Below are 15,937 nucleotides of genomic sequence, written 5' to 3'. Positions count from 1 at the left end.
GCTCACAGTGCGCAGTGAAAACAGATTTAAAGGAGAACTATGAGGTGAGTGCTTTTCACTCACCTCATAGTTCTAGTCTACCTGTGACAATGAGACTGTCGCAGGTCGGCTCAGTAGATTGGGAGGTGAGCGAACACATGCCGGGGTTTGCTCACCCCTCGATCCTGTCACGGCTCTCTGCCGTGACAGGAGAGGGGCTGGATTCCCCCCTCCCCGCTCCGATCCTCCAGCGCTGACTGGCGGAACGGACGGGGGAGGGGGCGGCTACAGCTGGCTCTGCCTCTAGATAGGCAGAGCCAGCTATCGGTCATGCAGCTGGGCGGATCCCGGCACAATTGTCGGGATCCGCTTCAGCTGCGGCGTCTCAGTATACCGCAAGCAGTAGCTCGCGTTATACTGCGGCATCTCAGTATACCGCGAGCTGCAGCTTGCGGTATACTGAGCCTAGGGTGACGGGAGGGCGCTAGTTTGTGTCCTCCCGTTACCCTAAGGAGAACTATGGGGAAAAGCCTTAACCCCATAGTTCTCCTTTAAGCAATTTTAGTAAAGGACAGGGCCTGTAAAGCTGTGCAAGACTGATGGTTAGACTGGAGTTTAGGTTTAAAAAGTCTTAGGTAAAAATACTGCTGAGATGCCTTGCGGTGCCTAAACTCACCTTTGTTAGTGTTTAGATCAGGGGTGCCCACAATTTTTTGTCTTGAGATCTACTTTTCAAATGATGAGCTCAATGGGATCTACCAATGAAAAAATACTTTTATTTAAAAAAAAACCAAGCACATTAAAATCATTACTGGGACTACTGCCTCTCTCTCCTTGCTCTTTCCCATCTCTCTCTCTGCTGGCTCTCTCTCTGCTGGCTCTCTCTCTGCTGGCTCTCTCTCTGCTGGCTCTCTCTCTGCTGTCTGTTCTCGCTGTCTCCTCTCTCCTCGCTCTTTCCCCTCTCTCTCTTTCCCATCTCTCTCTCTTTCTCTCTTCCCTCTCTCTCTCTCTCTCTCTCTCTCTCTCTCTCTCTCTCTCTCTCTCCCTCTCTGTCTCTTCTCTGTCTCTTCTCTCTCTCCTCTGGCTTTCTGTCCTCGCTCTCTCTCTCTCTCTCTCTCTCTCTCTATCTATCTCTCTATCTGTCTTCTAGCAGTGTCTTCCTCTCTCCTCTGACTGTTTCTCCTCTCTCTCTATCCTGGCTGTCTTTCCCTTCCTGCACTGCAGCAGCTTCCTGTCTCTTCTCTCACGGGCGCTGTCCTGTCCTCCTGCCCTGTGGTGCTAGTGTGTCTGATGCTACAGACTGGGAGGGGCACGGGTGCTAGTGTGGCCGGATGTGTGAGACGCTGCAGATGGGAAGGGGTGTCCCGCCCCTTCCCATCTGCAGCATCTGACCCATTCAGCCGCATTAGCACCATGGGAGGGAGCTCAGGCCAGTGAGCCGATCGCGATCTACCAGTGTTTGCTTTGTGATCGACTGGTAGATCGTGATCTACCTAATGGGCACCCCTGGTTTAGATCATTTCCTGTGATCTCTGAGGAGCCCCATACAATCCAGGCTTAGGTTGTAACAGGGACGAGACTTGGCACCAAAAGAAGGCGGGGTTTAGAAGTACTTAGTATATAACACTAGAAGATTAGGCAGGGTAGACAGAGGCGAAACCGAAGCGACTTGCTTTTAAGCATTTCATAATATTGCTGTAATGGACTTTGAACTCTTCCACCTCTTAATCTCCATACAGCTTCCATAGTATTCTGATGAAAAAGATGGAGATTAAATATATTGTGTGTGGCTTTTCTGGCATTGTGAATAGCAGTGCAGGAGGTGGAGAATAATTTTATCCATGGGAGGCAGAACTTGATTTTCCCCTCTAAAAACATTAAAATATTTTACCTTTTGTAGTATATTACGAATTGCAAAATTGCAGGTGCACTTCAGGTGGGCCAAACAGGGAAGCTGTTAATATTTTGTGAATTCAGCTTCACACGTTAAATAACACATTTCTGAATGTTTTGATGCATACCTCCCTTCTAAAATTCAATAAATTCTGTTTCCAGATTCTTGATGTGGCCAATGAGGATGGTAAAATCACAAATTCAGATTTTCATGTAAAAGAGAAAGGATTCCATAAGATTGCATGGGCTTTTTTAAAGGTATTTCTTTTGTCTTCTTTTTAGGCATGTGATAAGCATCAGAATAATAACATTTCCTTGTTGCTGTAACGTAGTTGTTTCTTTTTGTTTAAAGATAAGTGGTCTTAATTATGTTATAAATCTATTTTACATACATTAGACAAATACACTGAACAAGAAAACTTTTAAAAACATGTTTGGCACTGTTACAATCATTTGTTTGGTTCGACAACTGCCGAACGGGCCGGTGTGCGCACGCGCACACTGCCCGTTTGCAGTCGTAAGCCCGCCCCTCATTACAGTCATAAGCCCGCCCCTAAGGGGGGCGGGCTTGCGATGATCGAGAGTACGATCTGCCTGTCTAAGATGGGTACGTTTTTTTTTAATCACTTTACAACCATCGCAAGACTAAGGTGTAAAGTGTATGGCCACCTTAAGGGGGACATTTAAAAAGAAGTCATATGGCCACTACACATGTTACAAAGCGCAACAGAGTAGGAGCAATATGGTCTAAAGGTAGGATATTAGACTACTCCAAATTAACTCACAGGTCAGAACACACACAGCGAGGGCAAGTGCAAAAATAAGGGACTGACCTGGGTCTGCCAAGTACAGCGACATATCATCAGAATTAGGGATGCACCAATACCAAGTACAGTACTCGGTACAAGTACAGATACTTTTACAGCTCCAAGACTATACTAGAGAAAAACTCAAAAGTTAGGAGGCAGCTGTCGTTTGTAAGCAGCACACGGAGCTCCTGGCATTTGTACATCTCTGTTTTAAGGTATGATTTTGTTTTTATAAATATAAATAAAGGGATGTACTGATACTTGCCCAAGTACTTACAGACACAAGTACTGATACATTTTTGTTTCTTGTCATGTAACAGTTTTTCTAAAACAATATCGACTAATGATTTCAGGACAATGGTGGAGCGCCAGAGCCAGTTCCCAGCTGCAACCCTGGTAGTTCTCATGAAAATGCCAAGTATCTGCACTGCTATCTGAACTGGTATCAGTGCATCCCTAATCAGAATATAAAGCTATTACTTCACTGACATTTCCCAACAGCAGGCACCTGATTAAAGGGTGCTGGTGCAGGATGGCTTCCACTAGCTCAATAGCTAGTGCATAATGAAGGCGAGTGAGTGGACAACCCAGCCTAGTGCCCCGCAACAATGGAAAGCCATCCATGAGCCTATAATTACATACCTGCTTCTGAGGAAAAAAATACAGGAGTTTAATGCAGGCAGTGCATTTGGGATGCTTTCAAGGCATCAAGAGACACCAAAACTCTGGAGCTCACCTGGTCATAAGCAACCTGAATGGAGGTGAACTCTCCTTATATAAAGTGCAGTGGATTTACCTGCAAAAAAGCCAGTTTGGTCAGACGAGATCAGCTACGGCTGATCCTTCGGCTAGCTTTGTGAATAACTCTCTAAATGTTTTATAAGCAAAACTACAAAATTATAATAGGACTGACAACTCAGATGTTTTTTTTTCATAAACCCAGTGAAACCAGATGAAAATGAAATAAATCCTGAAATTATATCTCTTGGGGAGGCTTGTAAAAGTTTTTTTTTTTTCATGGATATTTTTTGTCCATCCAGGGCTGTTTTAATGTTTTCGCCCACCTTTTGGGGTTTTCTAGCCTTCTGTTGCCTGTGTCGCCTAGGCAAGGTTGACATTGCCATCCTTTGTGCAAGATTTTGGGCACTATTGAGTAGGCCAAATCGTAAAGATGATGATATTGTATGATGCCCAGCATCTTCTCACAAGATTTGGAGTAGCCCTAATATTTCATCGGCAGGATGCTGATGTCATACCCTTCTTTTATAGAAGCTAGAGCAAATGTAACCTCCCCTCTTTCAGTGTTTTAGCAAGAGCAAGGGGGAGTGTTAGGTCCAGTTTAATTGCAAGCCAGATACATATTGGATAACGCTGCTAGGAACCAATGCGATTCCATACAAATTAATATTTTTTTATTTTTTTTTTATAAATTTCAGATTGTAGGGGCTAATGAAGTGCTTAACGTAGATAAAAAGTTACGTTTACAACTTTACTATCCTCCTCGATACCGTATTGCTTCCAGCATTCCTGTGTATGATTGGTGGTTAAAATATCCCAGAAATCTGTACCCTTCCACTTTGTATGTGACCATTAAAGGATTAAAGCTGCCAGATAATGTAAGTATCTAATAGTATAATTAAAATATGAAAAATATGATTTATTTATCATCTACTGAGGGACACAGGATATAGTAATTCATAGACATTCAGATACTTTTTTTTTTTTTGTCATATGCAAAACCCAGCAAAATATAGTTTACCGTCAACCCACTCCTAGGCAGCATAAATGTATAGCATTATTATTATATAAAAGGACATGTGGGTTATGCAGCTGTCTTCAGGAGGTGGACACTGGCAAAAAAAAAGGCCTGTCCCCATATAACCCTGCCTCTAACTATCATGCTTCAGTGTGTTGCTAGTGTTCTAGGGGGTTGGATGCTTTTGCCTTTTTGCCTCTGCTAAGTTTGTCCTCAGGCTCTCTGGTTTTTTTACATGAGCCTGCTACCTCTGCTGAAGCTACCAGACCTCTAATCTCCACTTCTGACTATTTTGTAAGTTTGTACACAATTAATGAATCAGCCTGCTTGCAGACACTCAAACTTTCCACTGCTAATTCTTTGCCAACACCTACCTCTGACCCCGTTGGCACTTCACTTTTAAATATGCCTTAGTCTGCTATGATTATTTCTGACCCCAGTGAGATCTATGTTTTATTGGGTCATTAGTGCACCTAATATGTTTAAAGTTATGTCTAATATGGTTGATGCTGTATGCCCCATTAAGCCTATAGAGGTTCAGTCTACTAATCTAGATATAGACTCTCTTTTATGGCTTATTCTGTTGGAAAGATCTTCATCGTATTTTCACCTTATAGGGAATTCCTGACTGTCCCTACTGTCTGTGGACTCTCCTGTGCTTCAACATAATGGACATCTTCTTACCATGGTGAACATTTGTCTTTACATTTAGGGCTTCAGTTATGCTCAGTTAGGGTCCCAGTTTGAGCTACCTGGAATGACTATCTACCCTCTTAGCAGTTACTTTAATTTGTGAAATCATGTCTGAATGGATCACATCTTTTAAAACAGGAAGCTATCAACTCATGGATCATAGGATGAGTTTGAAGAACCTAAGCGTGAGGCCCTTCACTTAGAAGCTTTTATGTTAGTGTCTTGCATGGCAGCTATGTCTGATCATATGAGCAGGTCACTGTGGGTACGTCCTTGGGATGTACATGACACATTTAAACAACATCTTATTGACTTTGCCCTTTCTGGGAGGGTGTTTCTTTGTTGTTACTCTTAACAGTTGCATTCCCAAACCTCCCGGTTTCTCGTTATGGCTGCCATCATCACCGTAGGAGATCTGTTAATGACATAGAAGTATCTCAGCCTACAGGTACACTACTTTGTACACAATTCAAATGTTTCTCCCATGAGGATTGCAGATTTCTCAGCTGTAAACCTTCTGTTTAAGACTATATCCACATTGGTTCTTTTTTCCTAAGTTCACAAGTGACTTTTCAGTCAGTTCTATGGGCACAACACGGGGCAAGGTGGTTGTTTCGCGACGCATCCCGATATGCTGAAAAAAAAGTAACTGCTGTCCTTTTTTTTTAGGGCACACCACCACATTCCCATTGCAACGCAGTGGTGTGCACCAAGAACGTCCATGACAAGGCAAATTGCAGGGCTGCCCAGGAAACAGTGGCCAGGCAAGCCCCAACGCATCTGGTGTGAAATGACCCTAAAAGGGACTTGGAACTCCATCCTTTTTCACACTGAACGTCTTCATCCTTCTCTTCCATTAGATTGCTCCTGAGATGGCTGTTTTATTTTGGATCCTAGCTGTTCACTGGTTGATCTTACTTTAAGTGGAAATAATGTAATCAGTCTGTGTCTCTCAAAGCATGATATCATTACATATTCCATATGAGTGTAGTATTAATTGTAGTCCTAAATATCAGAAAAGCACAACATCCCTTCTAAACAGACTGGATCATGTAGGGAACAACATAAGCCTTGGAATGGTAACTGCATACACTAAAAGATGTAGTTCTTCCATGAGTTAGTCAGATAAATGATCAACCCGGTCAAGGTAACCTTTCCAGTGAATAGGGTAGCATAGGTTACCTTACTTTGTTTTTTTTGTTCAAGTTGCTGGAAAATTGCCGTGTGTAAAGCCTGCATTAGAACTTAGATAGGCATGTTATTTTCTCTTTTACAATCTACCTTTTCTTCATTCAAGTTTTTTTTTCCCTCTGTGTCCATGAATACATACTGTAGCTACACCAATATTGATGCTATGCCAACTGAAAGTATGATTTCATTTCTTTTTGTATGCTTAAACCAAGTTTAACCACTTCAAGACCAGGTGTTTAGACCCCCTTCCTGGCCAGGCCATTTTTCAGTGTTCAGCGCTGCGATACTTTGACTGACGTTTATTCCGTCATGCAACGCTGTACTGAAATGAATTTTATACCATTTTTTGGGGACAGATAGGGCGTTATTTCGGTGGTATTTAATCACCACTGGGGTTTTTATTTTTTATTATAATTAGGAAAAATTACAGAAAATTTTGAAAAAAAAAAGTTTTTTTTACATTATGTTAGGAAACATTTCGCGCGTGTCTGAGCGGACGTCTAGAGACGCCCGCTCAGATCTAGAGAGCTCCGGGCCGGCCGTTTTTCTACTTCGGCCGGCCCGGAGGCAGTTAAATGTGTTATCCCCAAGCCATTCTTAAACATTAAGCTTTATTGTATGCAGAAAGTCCAAGCCATTTGTATCATGACAAGCCTGTGATTATTGTTTACATTGTGTAATAGTCAGCTACTGTATAATGGGTATTATAAATAAAGACACTGTTTATGATTGATTGGAATTGATTTTCAGGTAAATTCGTCCACAAACCTGGGCTTTCCATTTGGGAGTAGCTTATCAAATGCTGACCTGCAGCAAGATGTTGCCATGAAGGGGTCTGATTCAGGCGAAAGTAAGCAGAAGGAAACATTCAAGTGGACTCGGTTACCAGGACAGGTGACAGTCTTAATAAACTTTTAGTAGTCGTTGACAAGTAAAAGTTACAAGCCTAAATATGTTTTAAAGGGAATGTATAGTCTTTTCAATTTAAAAAAAATATTTGTGTAAAATGGAATCAGTTTAATGTTCGTACTGCATTACAGTGGTTGTTTTACTTACTCCCTGTATGTCCGATATCTTCTCAACAGCCGTGAAAAGCCCACTATAGTAAAAATGATTTTATTCTGGTAGCTGTAATGATAGTATTTAGTATATGAATTCATTTTCTATATCACATGCCTTTTATTTATATTTTATTTCACAGCTACATGCAGGCGACGCTGCACAGCAAGAGCGGCAGTTACACAAATCAAAAATGCATAAATAAGTAGAAAAATAAAACAAAAACTATTTTTTTTTTTCTATAGCCAAAGACACAGCTCTGAACAATCATGAGATGTAGGGTTATGCTGCTGCCTCAAGGAGAATTGGACACTAGGCAAAACATTAAAAGCCTGCCACTTTAAAGGGACATAACCCTTCCCATCACACACCTGCCAGTTTCACTTAGTATCCTAAGATGATAGAAAAAGTGACGACACATGTTTTTTTTACAGAGCACATGCGCAGATCATTTCTTCTGCAAATTACAGTGGCAATATGTGGTGCTTCTCTCAGCAGGCCACAGCATTTTTTTCTCGGCTTGCTTTAATCTGGTTTGTGCTCCTTATATGAAATCTACTGTTGGGAAAAGACATGGATCACCTTTTTTTCCACAGCAACACACCCATTTCTTCAGTTATACTGCTGCTGCTCCTTTATAGTATATCTCCCTTCACACTGGTTGGGGCTGTGAGTAATTTTCTGAGGAGAGTTGTGGCAATTTATTTAATCTGTGTTATCAGAAATGTCTGTTTCAAAATGGAGGGGTGATCATGCCTTAACTTCTGAGGAACCTTCTTCTTTGATTTTTTGCCTAGTGTCCATTCTCCTAGAGTCAGCAGCATAACCCTACGTCTCAGAATTCTTCAGAGCTGTGTCCCTCAATGGATCCTGAGAAAAGGTTTTGACAGTAAGAACAAAATCCTATTATGAGATACATAAAGGAGGCATAGCCTACCAGCTCACAACTTTAGTTTTGTATTTAGACATTGCTGGGGTGCATCCCAAAGTACAGATATTGCCAAACACACCCACAGTAGGCTCCTTGCTGTTGCTTCATACAATAACATGTCAATCCTAACACGGTTAGGCAGCTGCTAATCATATTTGAACCTACCTTGGAATGTTTTAGTGGGATTGTTGATACAGTAAGGAAAGCCAGTGGAAGTTACACAGCACAAACTACAGGAAATAAGCTTTCAATGACCCAGTGAAGTTAGATGCTCTGTTTTCTGGCTACCTACAATTACACAGAATTCAGTTTAAGGTGTAGCTATACCCAAAACCTTGTGCTATGCTTTTCTGTCCCTGAAAAACCCTGGGCCTGTGTTGTTCTGTGGATGGCCTATCGGACGTCATCCCAACAGATTTCCAGGACGAATCTCCTGTCTATGTACTTGTGATGGAGCCTCTGGCTTAAATGCTGATCTGTAGAGCTCCATGCAAGAAGAATGTGTTGGGAAATGCCTTTTTGGCGAATTTGTAGATACTTGCATCAAGGAAGCTGCAGGTGGGGGCTGGGACAAGTGCATCTTCTTACCGCAGAAGAAGTCCAAACTTCCAGTTGCAAAATCTGCTTCCTCTATTTTTACAGGACAGGAAGTAAAGAAATCTCCCCGAAGGAGCCTCCGATGGCAGTAGAACCTGGCAGGAATTCTAATCCTTCTCCACTTAATCCAAAACTAAAAAATGTTTTGACTATAGATACACTTTAATGTATACTGAGTAAAATGTCTAACATTAAAACAGTTGCATTATTTTCTGGATAGCATTTGTAGCTTACTAATTGCTTTTACTTTCCTGCCTGGAAAACTGCTCTTTAACATCCATAATCTGGGCACAGGTGCACTTTAAAGTGTTTGCATATTGTTCCCAAGCAGTAAAAGAACTTTTATACAAGTTCACACTGACCTCTATAGCCACAGGCACCGTTGACGCAATCTATGTTCAAGGATCGCAACAGAGTGTGAAGTTGGGTTTCAGTCGGTTTCTAACAACTTGCAGTGCCTGCTGTTTGTTTTCTTTAGAGGGCTGACAGGTGTTAAGTCCTTACTCCCAGAGAAAATAAATGGAGAGGGACTGCAATTTCTGTGCCTCTGTTGTAAAATTTAAAAACAAATTTCTTCACAGTGCCTGTAATGAGGACTTGTGCTAAAGCCATTTTACTGTTTTGGTAAAGTACAGCTAAAGGCTCCTTTTATGAGAGTCTAACAAGTCCCAAATCCAGTTACTATGCAATGCACAAGCCTTATAAACTAAACAAAAAACGTTCTTTGCCTTCCCTGACTGACACAAATCCTACTTCATTTGTGCCTCACATGCTGGAAAGGGCCAGATATTCATCTCACAGTGGGAAGCGGTTCTGTCAGTGGGCAGGACTAAGTGAGGTCAAGTGCTGACTCAACAAGCTACAGGTTTGAGTCTCAGAAGTGACAATACTAATAGCCATGCCACATGCAACATGTTTTCTTCCCATTGTATTAAAAGCAGTCACAATCTACATGAGAGTGGCAACTCTGCTCAGGATTCAAATTCAGTCCAGCATTGTTGCCACACATTCACATGAAGCTGCATTAGGTGGACTTGGCAAGATCAGCAGATGTTTGTGGGACTTTGTAGGGAGTCGAACAGAAAACTGTAAGTGCAGATGCTGCAGTCCATATTTTTAATTGAAGACCATATTTCTACTTTGAGAATATTTTAGAAATGTAGTGCCCACAGTCTGTGCACATATGCACCTTAACATTACATTTTAAATGATAGGTTTGATTTTCTGCAGCTTTTTTGATGCTTTACTATTCCTGCATATATTGTGTCTTTTCATATTGTGGCTTTTATGGAAGCATGCAGCAGAATTTGCAGAAAGTTAAATACTTAGTATGTATGTAAAATTTGTCCTTGTAGGCATGTCGTATCCCCAACAGGCAGCTTTTATCTCTGCGTGCTGGACAAATGGGATGTTCTTTCGTGTGTTTCTCCAATGATGGAAGAACACTGGCTGCAGCGTTTGCAAACAGGGATGGTTATCCGATATGCTGTAAGTTCTTCTTTTTTTTTTTTTTAAACCATATTTTGTTTCTTATTTTCTTAAAACCATATTTTGTTTTAAAAAAAACACTATGGCACTTTTTGAAGTATAAAGGTCTTAGTGTAATTTAAAGAGAATTAAGTTACGTTAAAAGTAGAAGTATGAGGTAAGTGATTTACTATCATCCTCATAGTTGGAGGCGATATGTGACATTGAAACTGTCACAAGTTGGCTCTATTGATTGGGAAGTAAGCAAACACCTATAGACGCTCACTCACTTCCCGATCATCTCCCTGCAGAGAGCGGTGACTGTCAGTCACCGCACCCCAAAGGGATTCCCCCTCCCCTCTCCGATCCACCAGCACTGACTAGAAAAACGGATGGTGGATGAGGCCGGGACAGCTGACTCAGTCTCTAGATAGGCAGAGCCCGCTGTCGATCAGCCAGCTGGGTGGATCTTGACAGTATTGTCGGGATCTGTCCCGGCTGCGGCGCTCTCAGTATACAGGTGAAACTCGAATAATTAGAATATCGTGCAAAAGTAATTGCAGTAAGTGCTACAAAAGGGGCCCAAACCAAGTACTGAGTACATATGCATGCTTGTACTTTTCAGAGGTCCGATATTGTTCTATGTACAATCCTTGTTTTATTGATTGCATGTAATAATCTACTTTTTTGAGGTTGTGGATTTGGGGTTCTTGGGGTTTTCATGAGCTGTAAGCCATAATCATCACAATTATGACAAATCACGGCTTGAACTATCTTGCTTTGCATGTAATGAGTCTATCTCATATATTAGTTTCACCTTTTAAGTTGCATTAGTGAAATAAATGAACTTTGCACGATATTCTAATTATTCAAGTTTCACCTGTATAGCTTGCTATATACTGAGCTTTGGGTCACGTGAGGACGTTAGAATATGTCCTCCCTTGACCCTAAAGAGAACTACGGGATAAAAAGGTTACACCATAGTTTTCTTTTAAGTTCTTTCTTCCTGTATCTTTTAAGCCATGCTTATTATAACATGAATATGTATGTAAACCTAAAATCTATTTTTCATTACCTTTTTGGCATCGTGTTTTTACTGCATACAGAGATCCTGCCAGTAACAATACTTACTGTTGCAGGCTGGCTCACCCTAGCTGGCAACCCTAAACCACTGGCTCACACATAGGGGCAGCATCGTCAGCCATGCCATATCTTTGCTGTTTGGAATTGGCATATGAAATGTACTATGTCCCACACCTATACAAAAATGGGATATTTCATTTATACATTGTGCTGCATTTAAAGGTGTGTTAAACTACGATTTAACCAGATACCATAGTGCTTATTTGTAGAAATTTTATTGTAACATTTTGTTTTTTCACTGCCTTAAAAGTGTTTAGATTTAAGAGATTTTACCCTACCCAGCTGGATACACTAGGGCTGTCTCTATTCCTGGGCAAAATGCCCAACTTTATGTTTGCCTTATTGTTGTACATAATAAGGAAGCATAGGTCCATAATATAAACAATAGGGCAAGTGTGCTCAGATTGGAAAATCCCTTTTTTGTATAGGTGTGGGACATAATAGTACATTTCATATACATCTAGACTGGGGGACGAGGGATGGCAACTCTTATCATAATAAACAGTGCCTGCATTATCAAATATTGTAGTGATCTGTCTTTTGATAGCTTGCGTTGCATTGATATATACTGGATGGAGACTGTTAAAATTCCAAACAGCAAATCTCAGACAGCCCAATTCCTTTAGCAATTTCCTGTGTACAGCTCGGTTTAGCTCATCAGCTCTCTATAGACTGCATGTAATCCAATTACTCATTAATCTTCTTTCCATAAACCTTGGCCAATGAACCTGGATTTTGTCCTCTTAACTGTTTACACTATTACCATTATTTACCACTGCCGATTTATTTTTGATTTATGCGTATCTGCCATACAGCCTGAAAGAGCAATTTAATCCGATTTATACCACCATTTAATACAGTGCACTGATATTAGTTCATCAAGGTGCAAAGCATTCCCAAATATCGGTTTTCATTCTATATTACAAATTTGATCCAAGTGCCTGTCTAGAGGTATATTGTCATTTTATGGGTTTTCTGGCCACTAGATGGCAATATGATACCACTGATGTGTATATGGTTTCTTTTATCCTTTAGTGTTTTCCTTTTTCAGTTTAGACAGGTTTGCAATTTAAGCTATAACTTATTCATTGACACTTGTTTGTTTATTGACTAACTTTTACATTTCTATGTCAAAAACTGCAGTGTATTTCCACTCTTGCAGTCACATTTGAGACAACCCCACTAAATGTTTGTGTTCCTGTTCACACAGCATATCTAAAAATATATTTTTTTAAATGTATTTCTTACTTTTTAGATGTCTCTATGGTGAGGGCCTTTGTGCAGATTCCAGGCTACTTTGAGCAGTTTAATAATGAAACTATAGTGTCTGACTGAGGGTCAGAATGAGTTTCCTCTCAATATTATACAATGCTCACATACATGTCTTTAACACATTGTCCGGACAGACCGTCCTAACAATGGACATACACTTCACTGGGGTTTTGTGATTGTATTTTTGTTTAAGATATGCCATGCTGAGTAAACACACTTTTAACCCTTTCGCTGCCAAGCCCTCAGGAACATTTTTCAAATCCAAGCCATTTTTGAATTTTCTGCAATTTTTTCCTATTGATTTGATTTTCAACTGCTGCGTTGCTAGCGTTTGTAAAAGACCCCCCGAACCATATATTTTCTGAAAGCGCAGGCCCGGTAGAATAAAAAGATGGTGATACTAAATTTGTAGGCCCTGCGATAATTGCGCAAATGTTTCTCAAATTAATATTAAATCGATAAAAATACACAATTCAATTGTTAAAACACACCAAAATCAGTATCCGTGCACAAAAAAAAATATTTTCTGACTAAATCTAAAAGATAAAACTGTATTGAGATAATAAATAACAAATATTAGCAAATTTGTAATTGCGCCTTTTTGCGAAAAGGTAAAAAAATGAAGGTATGCAAAACTGAAAATAATCGACTTATGTAAAAAATTGTTTTGGTGTTTGTGTTGTGATAAAATGATACAGGTGTATATTTAATTGCAACACAAGGTATCACAAATGGCAATGAGTCACAAAGCTTTGCCATGCCCTAGCTTATAGTAGAACTGTAAATGCCAGGTCTGTACGGCATACTGAGCTGGCCAGCTGGAAGCACTTTTGTTGCTCTGTATGCCGTACGTCCTTGGCAGGGAAAGGGTTAAAAGCCTCTTTTTTTTATCACAAGGCCTGTGTATTTTTGTGTATCATTTACTCAGTATTGCAGGTGCAATGAGAAGTTTAGCAAAAAATGGGCAGGGCACTACTTCATCCCCCTTTTTTTGTGTACTGTTGTCAGCACGCAAAAATAAATTAAGAGCTGAGTGCGTTTTGGGGAGATCAGTGTGTATACCTCTGTACTGGCAAGGTTCTTGAATGGATTGAAAATGTATGAGATTGTATTGCACATTTTTTTTTTTGCCTTGACATGCACTTTTACAGGTCTTTGCGATTTTTTTTTTTTTTTAATTATTTTAAATCTGAAATGCTAATTAAACACATTTAAAAAAAAAAATTTTTTTTTTTTTTTTTTTTCACAAGGCCAGTATATTTTCCACATCAGTCACTCAGTAACACAGGTACAATGAGCAACGTAATATTCTTTTGTGTTAAAGGTGATATTTTAAAATGCAGAGTAATTTGTATAATAAAAACATATCTTAAATTCAAATGTACATGTACATACACTTTCTTGTTGCCATTTTTGTTATACAGCTGTAAGTCACCTTTTGTTTTTAGTTGGAATCAGACAATTTTTCTATGTTTAAATATTCTTGACATTCTTCCATGTATGTTTTATCTTGATTTTACTTTTCTCCCTGTAGTATATGAAATCCCTTCTGGGCACTATTTGAGAGAGCTTCATGGCCACCTCAATGTTGTCTATGATCTGTGCTGGTCCAGCAATGATCAGCATTTACTTTCTGCTTCATCTGATGCTACAGTCAGGTTCGTATAATGATGAACTTGCATGCATATATTTTATTTTGGCTCCAAAAGAGAGAATTGTGTTTTGACCTGTGACTGATGCCAAGTGGGTAACTTTCAAGGGTCAGTTTACGAAAGACAGAAATTTCAGGTAGACTCGCTCGGCAGTTTCTTGTATCTCTTTTATTTTCAGTTTGAATATTCAGGATGCACAGTCCCAGCTCTACAGTCTTGCTGTGATCACTATAAGGAGATCTCATTCTCTCCCCTGGATTGTCTGTATAGCTTACATTACGGGGAACACAGCACATAGTGAGGAGAATTTATTAATACTGGAGCAGTCAAAATCTGGAGCAGTTGTGCATAGTAGCCAATCAGCTTCTAACTTTCATTGCCAAAGCCTCACTGAACAGACTGAAGATAGAAGCTTATTGGTTACTAAGGGCAACTGCTCCGGATTCATGCTGCTCCAGTTTTGATAAATCCCCCCGTGTGAAAATCCCCTGCTTGTTTTCACTTTGGCATGAAGGAATTAGGAATTCAAATGGGGAGATCTCAATGGGACTATCAGAAGTGACTGATACCTAAAACTCTAATATCAGTTTGTGATAGACGGGCTTTACAGAGGAACTTTACCCACCAAATTAATATCTCCCAAAACAGTTACTTTTATACTTCAATATTTTTATTAAGTATTTCACATACATTTTTTTACAAACAATAAAGAACAATACTAAAAATTTCAACTTTTCACAATAAAAATACTAACAAATACAAGGAAAGGGAGAAGAAAAAAGTTGTGGGGGGTTTAAAATAATTCCAATATATCTACCAAATATCCAGTTTCATCCCTTCTACTACCACTTTCAAAGATCTGTCACTTTTAAAACTTCTACAAACTGAAAATATAGACAGTAACCTTGCTTTCCATTATCCATATTTAATAATAAACTAGATCCAGTTATCAGCAGGGAAAGAACAGCAGAAAGGGTCTTCCCGAGGTCATTCCCCATCTCCTACCCATATTTTACAGGTCAGGCTCGTCTATACTGAAACAGGACCTCCAAAGTTCCCAAACCACTTCAAATATAGCTTTCTTTTTTGTGCTATACTATAAAGTTTCTCACGGATTATAATCCATGAAACTTTTGCTTTAAAGTATGAAAAAGGAACCTTGGGTTTTTTCCAAGCCTTAGCAATAGTAATTTTTGCTGCCAGAAAAAGAAACATTATCAATCTATTTAAGTTTTTAGAGACTGTAGGAATATAATTATTGAATAATGCAAAATATGGTTCATGTGGGACTCGTGCCTTGGTAATTTTATAGATCAATATATATACTTTATTCCAAAATGTACATACTTTAGGACATAGCCACCATATGTGATACATCGAACCCACACTGTCACATCCTCTAAAACAGGCCTTCTTAAACTTCCTCCACTCGTGACCCCTTTTTGGCCGAGGAAACTTTTAAGGGACCCCAACGTCGGTCAGTGCCCCCCCCCCC

General features: G+C 39.9%; 1 protein-coding gene across 1 annotated transcript in view; it reads left to right on the top strand.

Moving 5' to 3' along the window:
* The window catches only part of AHI1 (Abelson helper integration site 1), a gene marked incomplete at its 3' end in the record, with an annotated part of 69,814 nt that overhangs the window by 26,225 nt on the left and 27,652 nt on the right, over positions 1 to 15,937 (top strand). The window contains exons 8-12 of the mRNA XM_018556929.1: positions 2,035 to 2,130; positions 4,118 to 4,297; positions 7,072 to 7,215; positions 10,264 to 10,396; positions 14,325 to 14,448. Of these exons, the coding sequence (XP_018412431.1) occupies positions 2,035 to 2,130; positions 4,118 to 4,297; positions 7,072 to 7,215; positions 10,264 to 10,396; positions 14,325 to 14,448 (677 nt within the window). The remainder of the gene's footprint in view (positions 1 to 2,034; positions 2,131 to 4,117; positions 4,298 to 7,071; positions 7,216 to 10,263; positions 10,397 to 14,324; positions 14,449 to 15,937) is intronic.

The sequence above is a fragment of the Nanorana parkeri genome, unplaced genomic scaffold (genome assembly GCF_000935625.1).
Source record: "Nanorana parkeri isolate BGI_ZX_2015 unplaced genomic scaffold, ASM93562v1 scaffold259, whole genome shotgun sequence".
Lineage (NCBI taxonomy): Eukaryota > Metazoa > Chordata > Amphibia > Anura > Dicroglossidae > Nanorana > Nanorana parkeri.
Note: the sequence above shows the minus strand (reverse complement) of the source record. Positions and strands in the feature narration are given on the sequence as shown.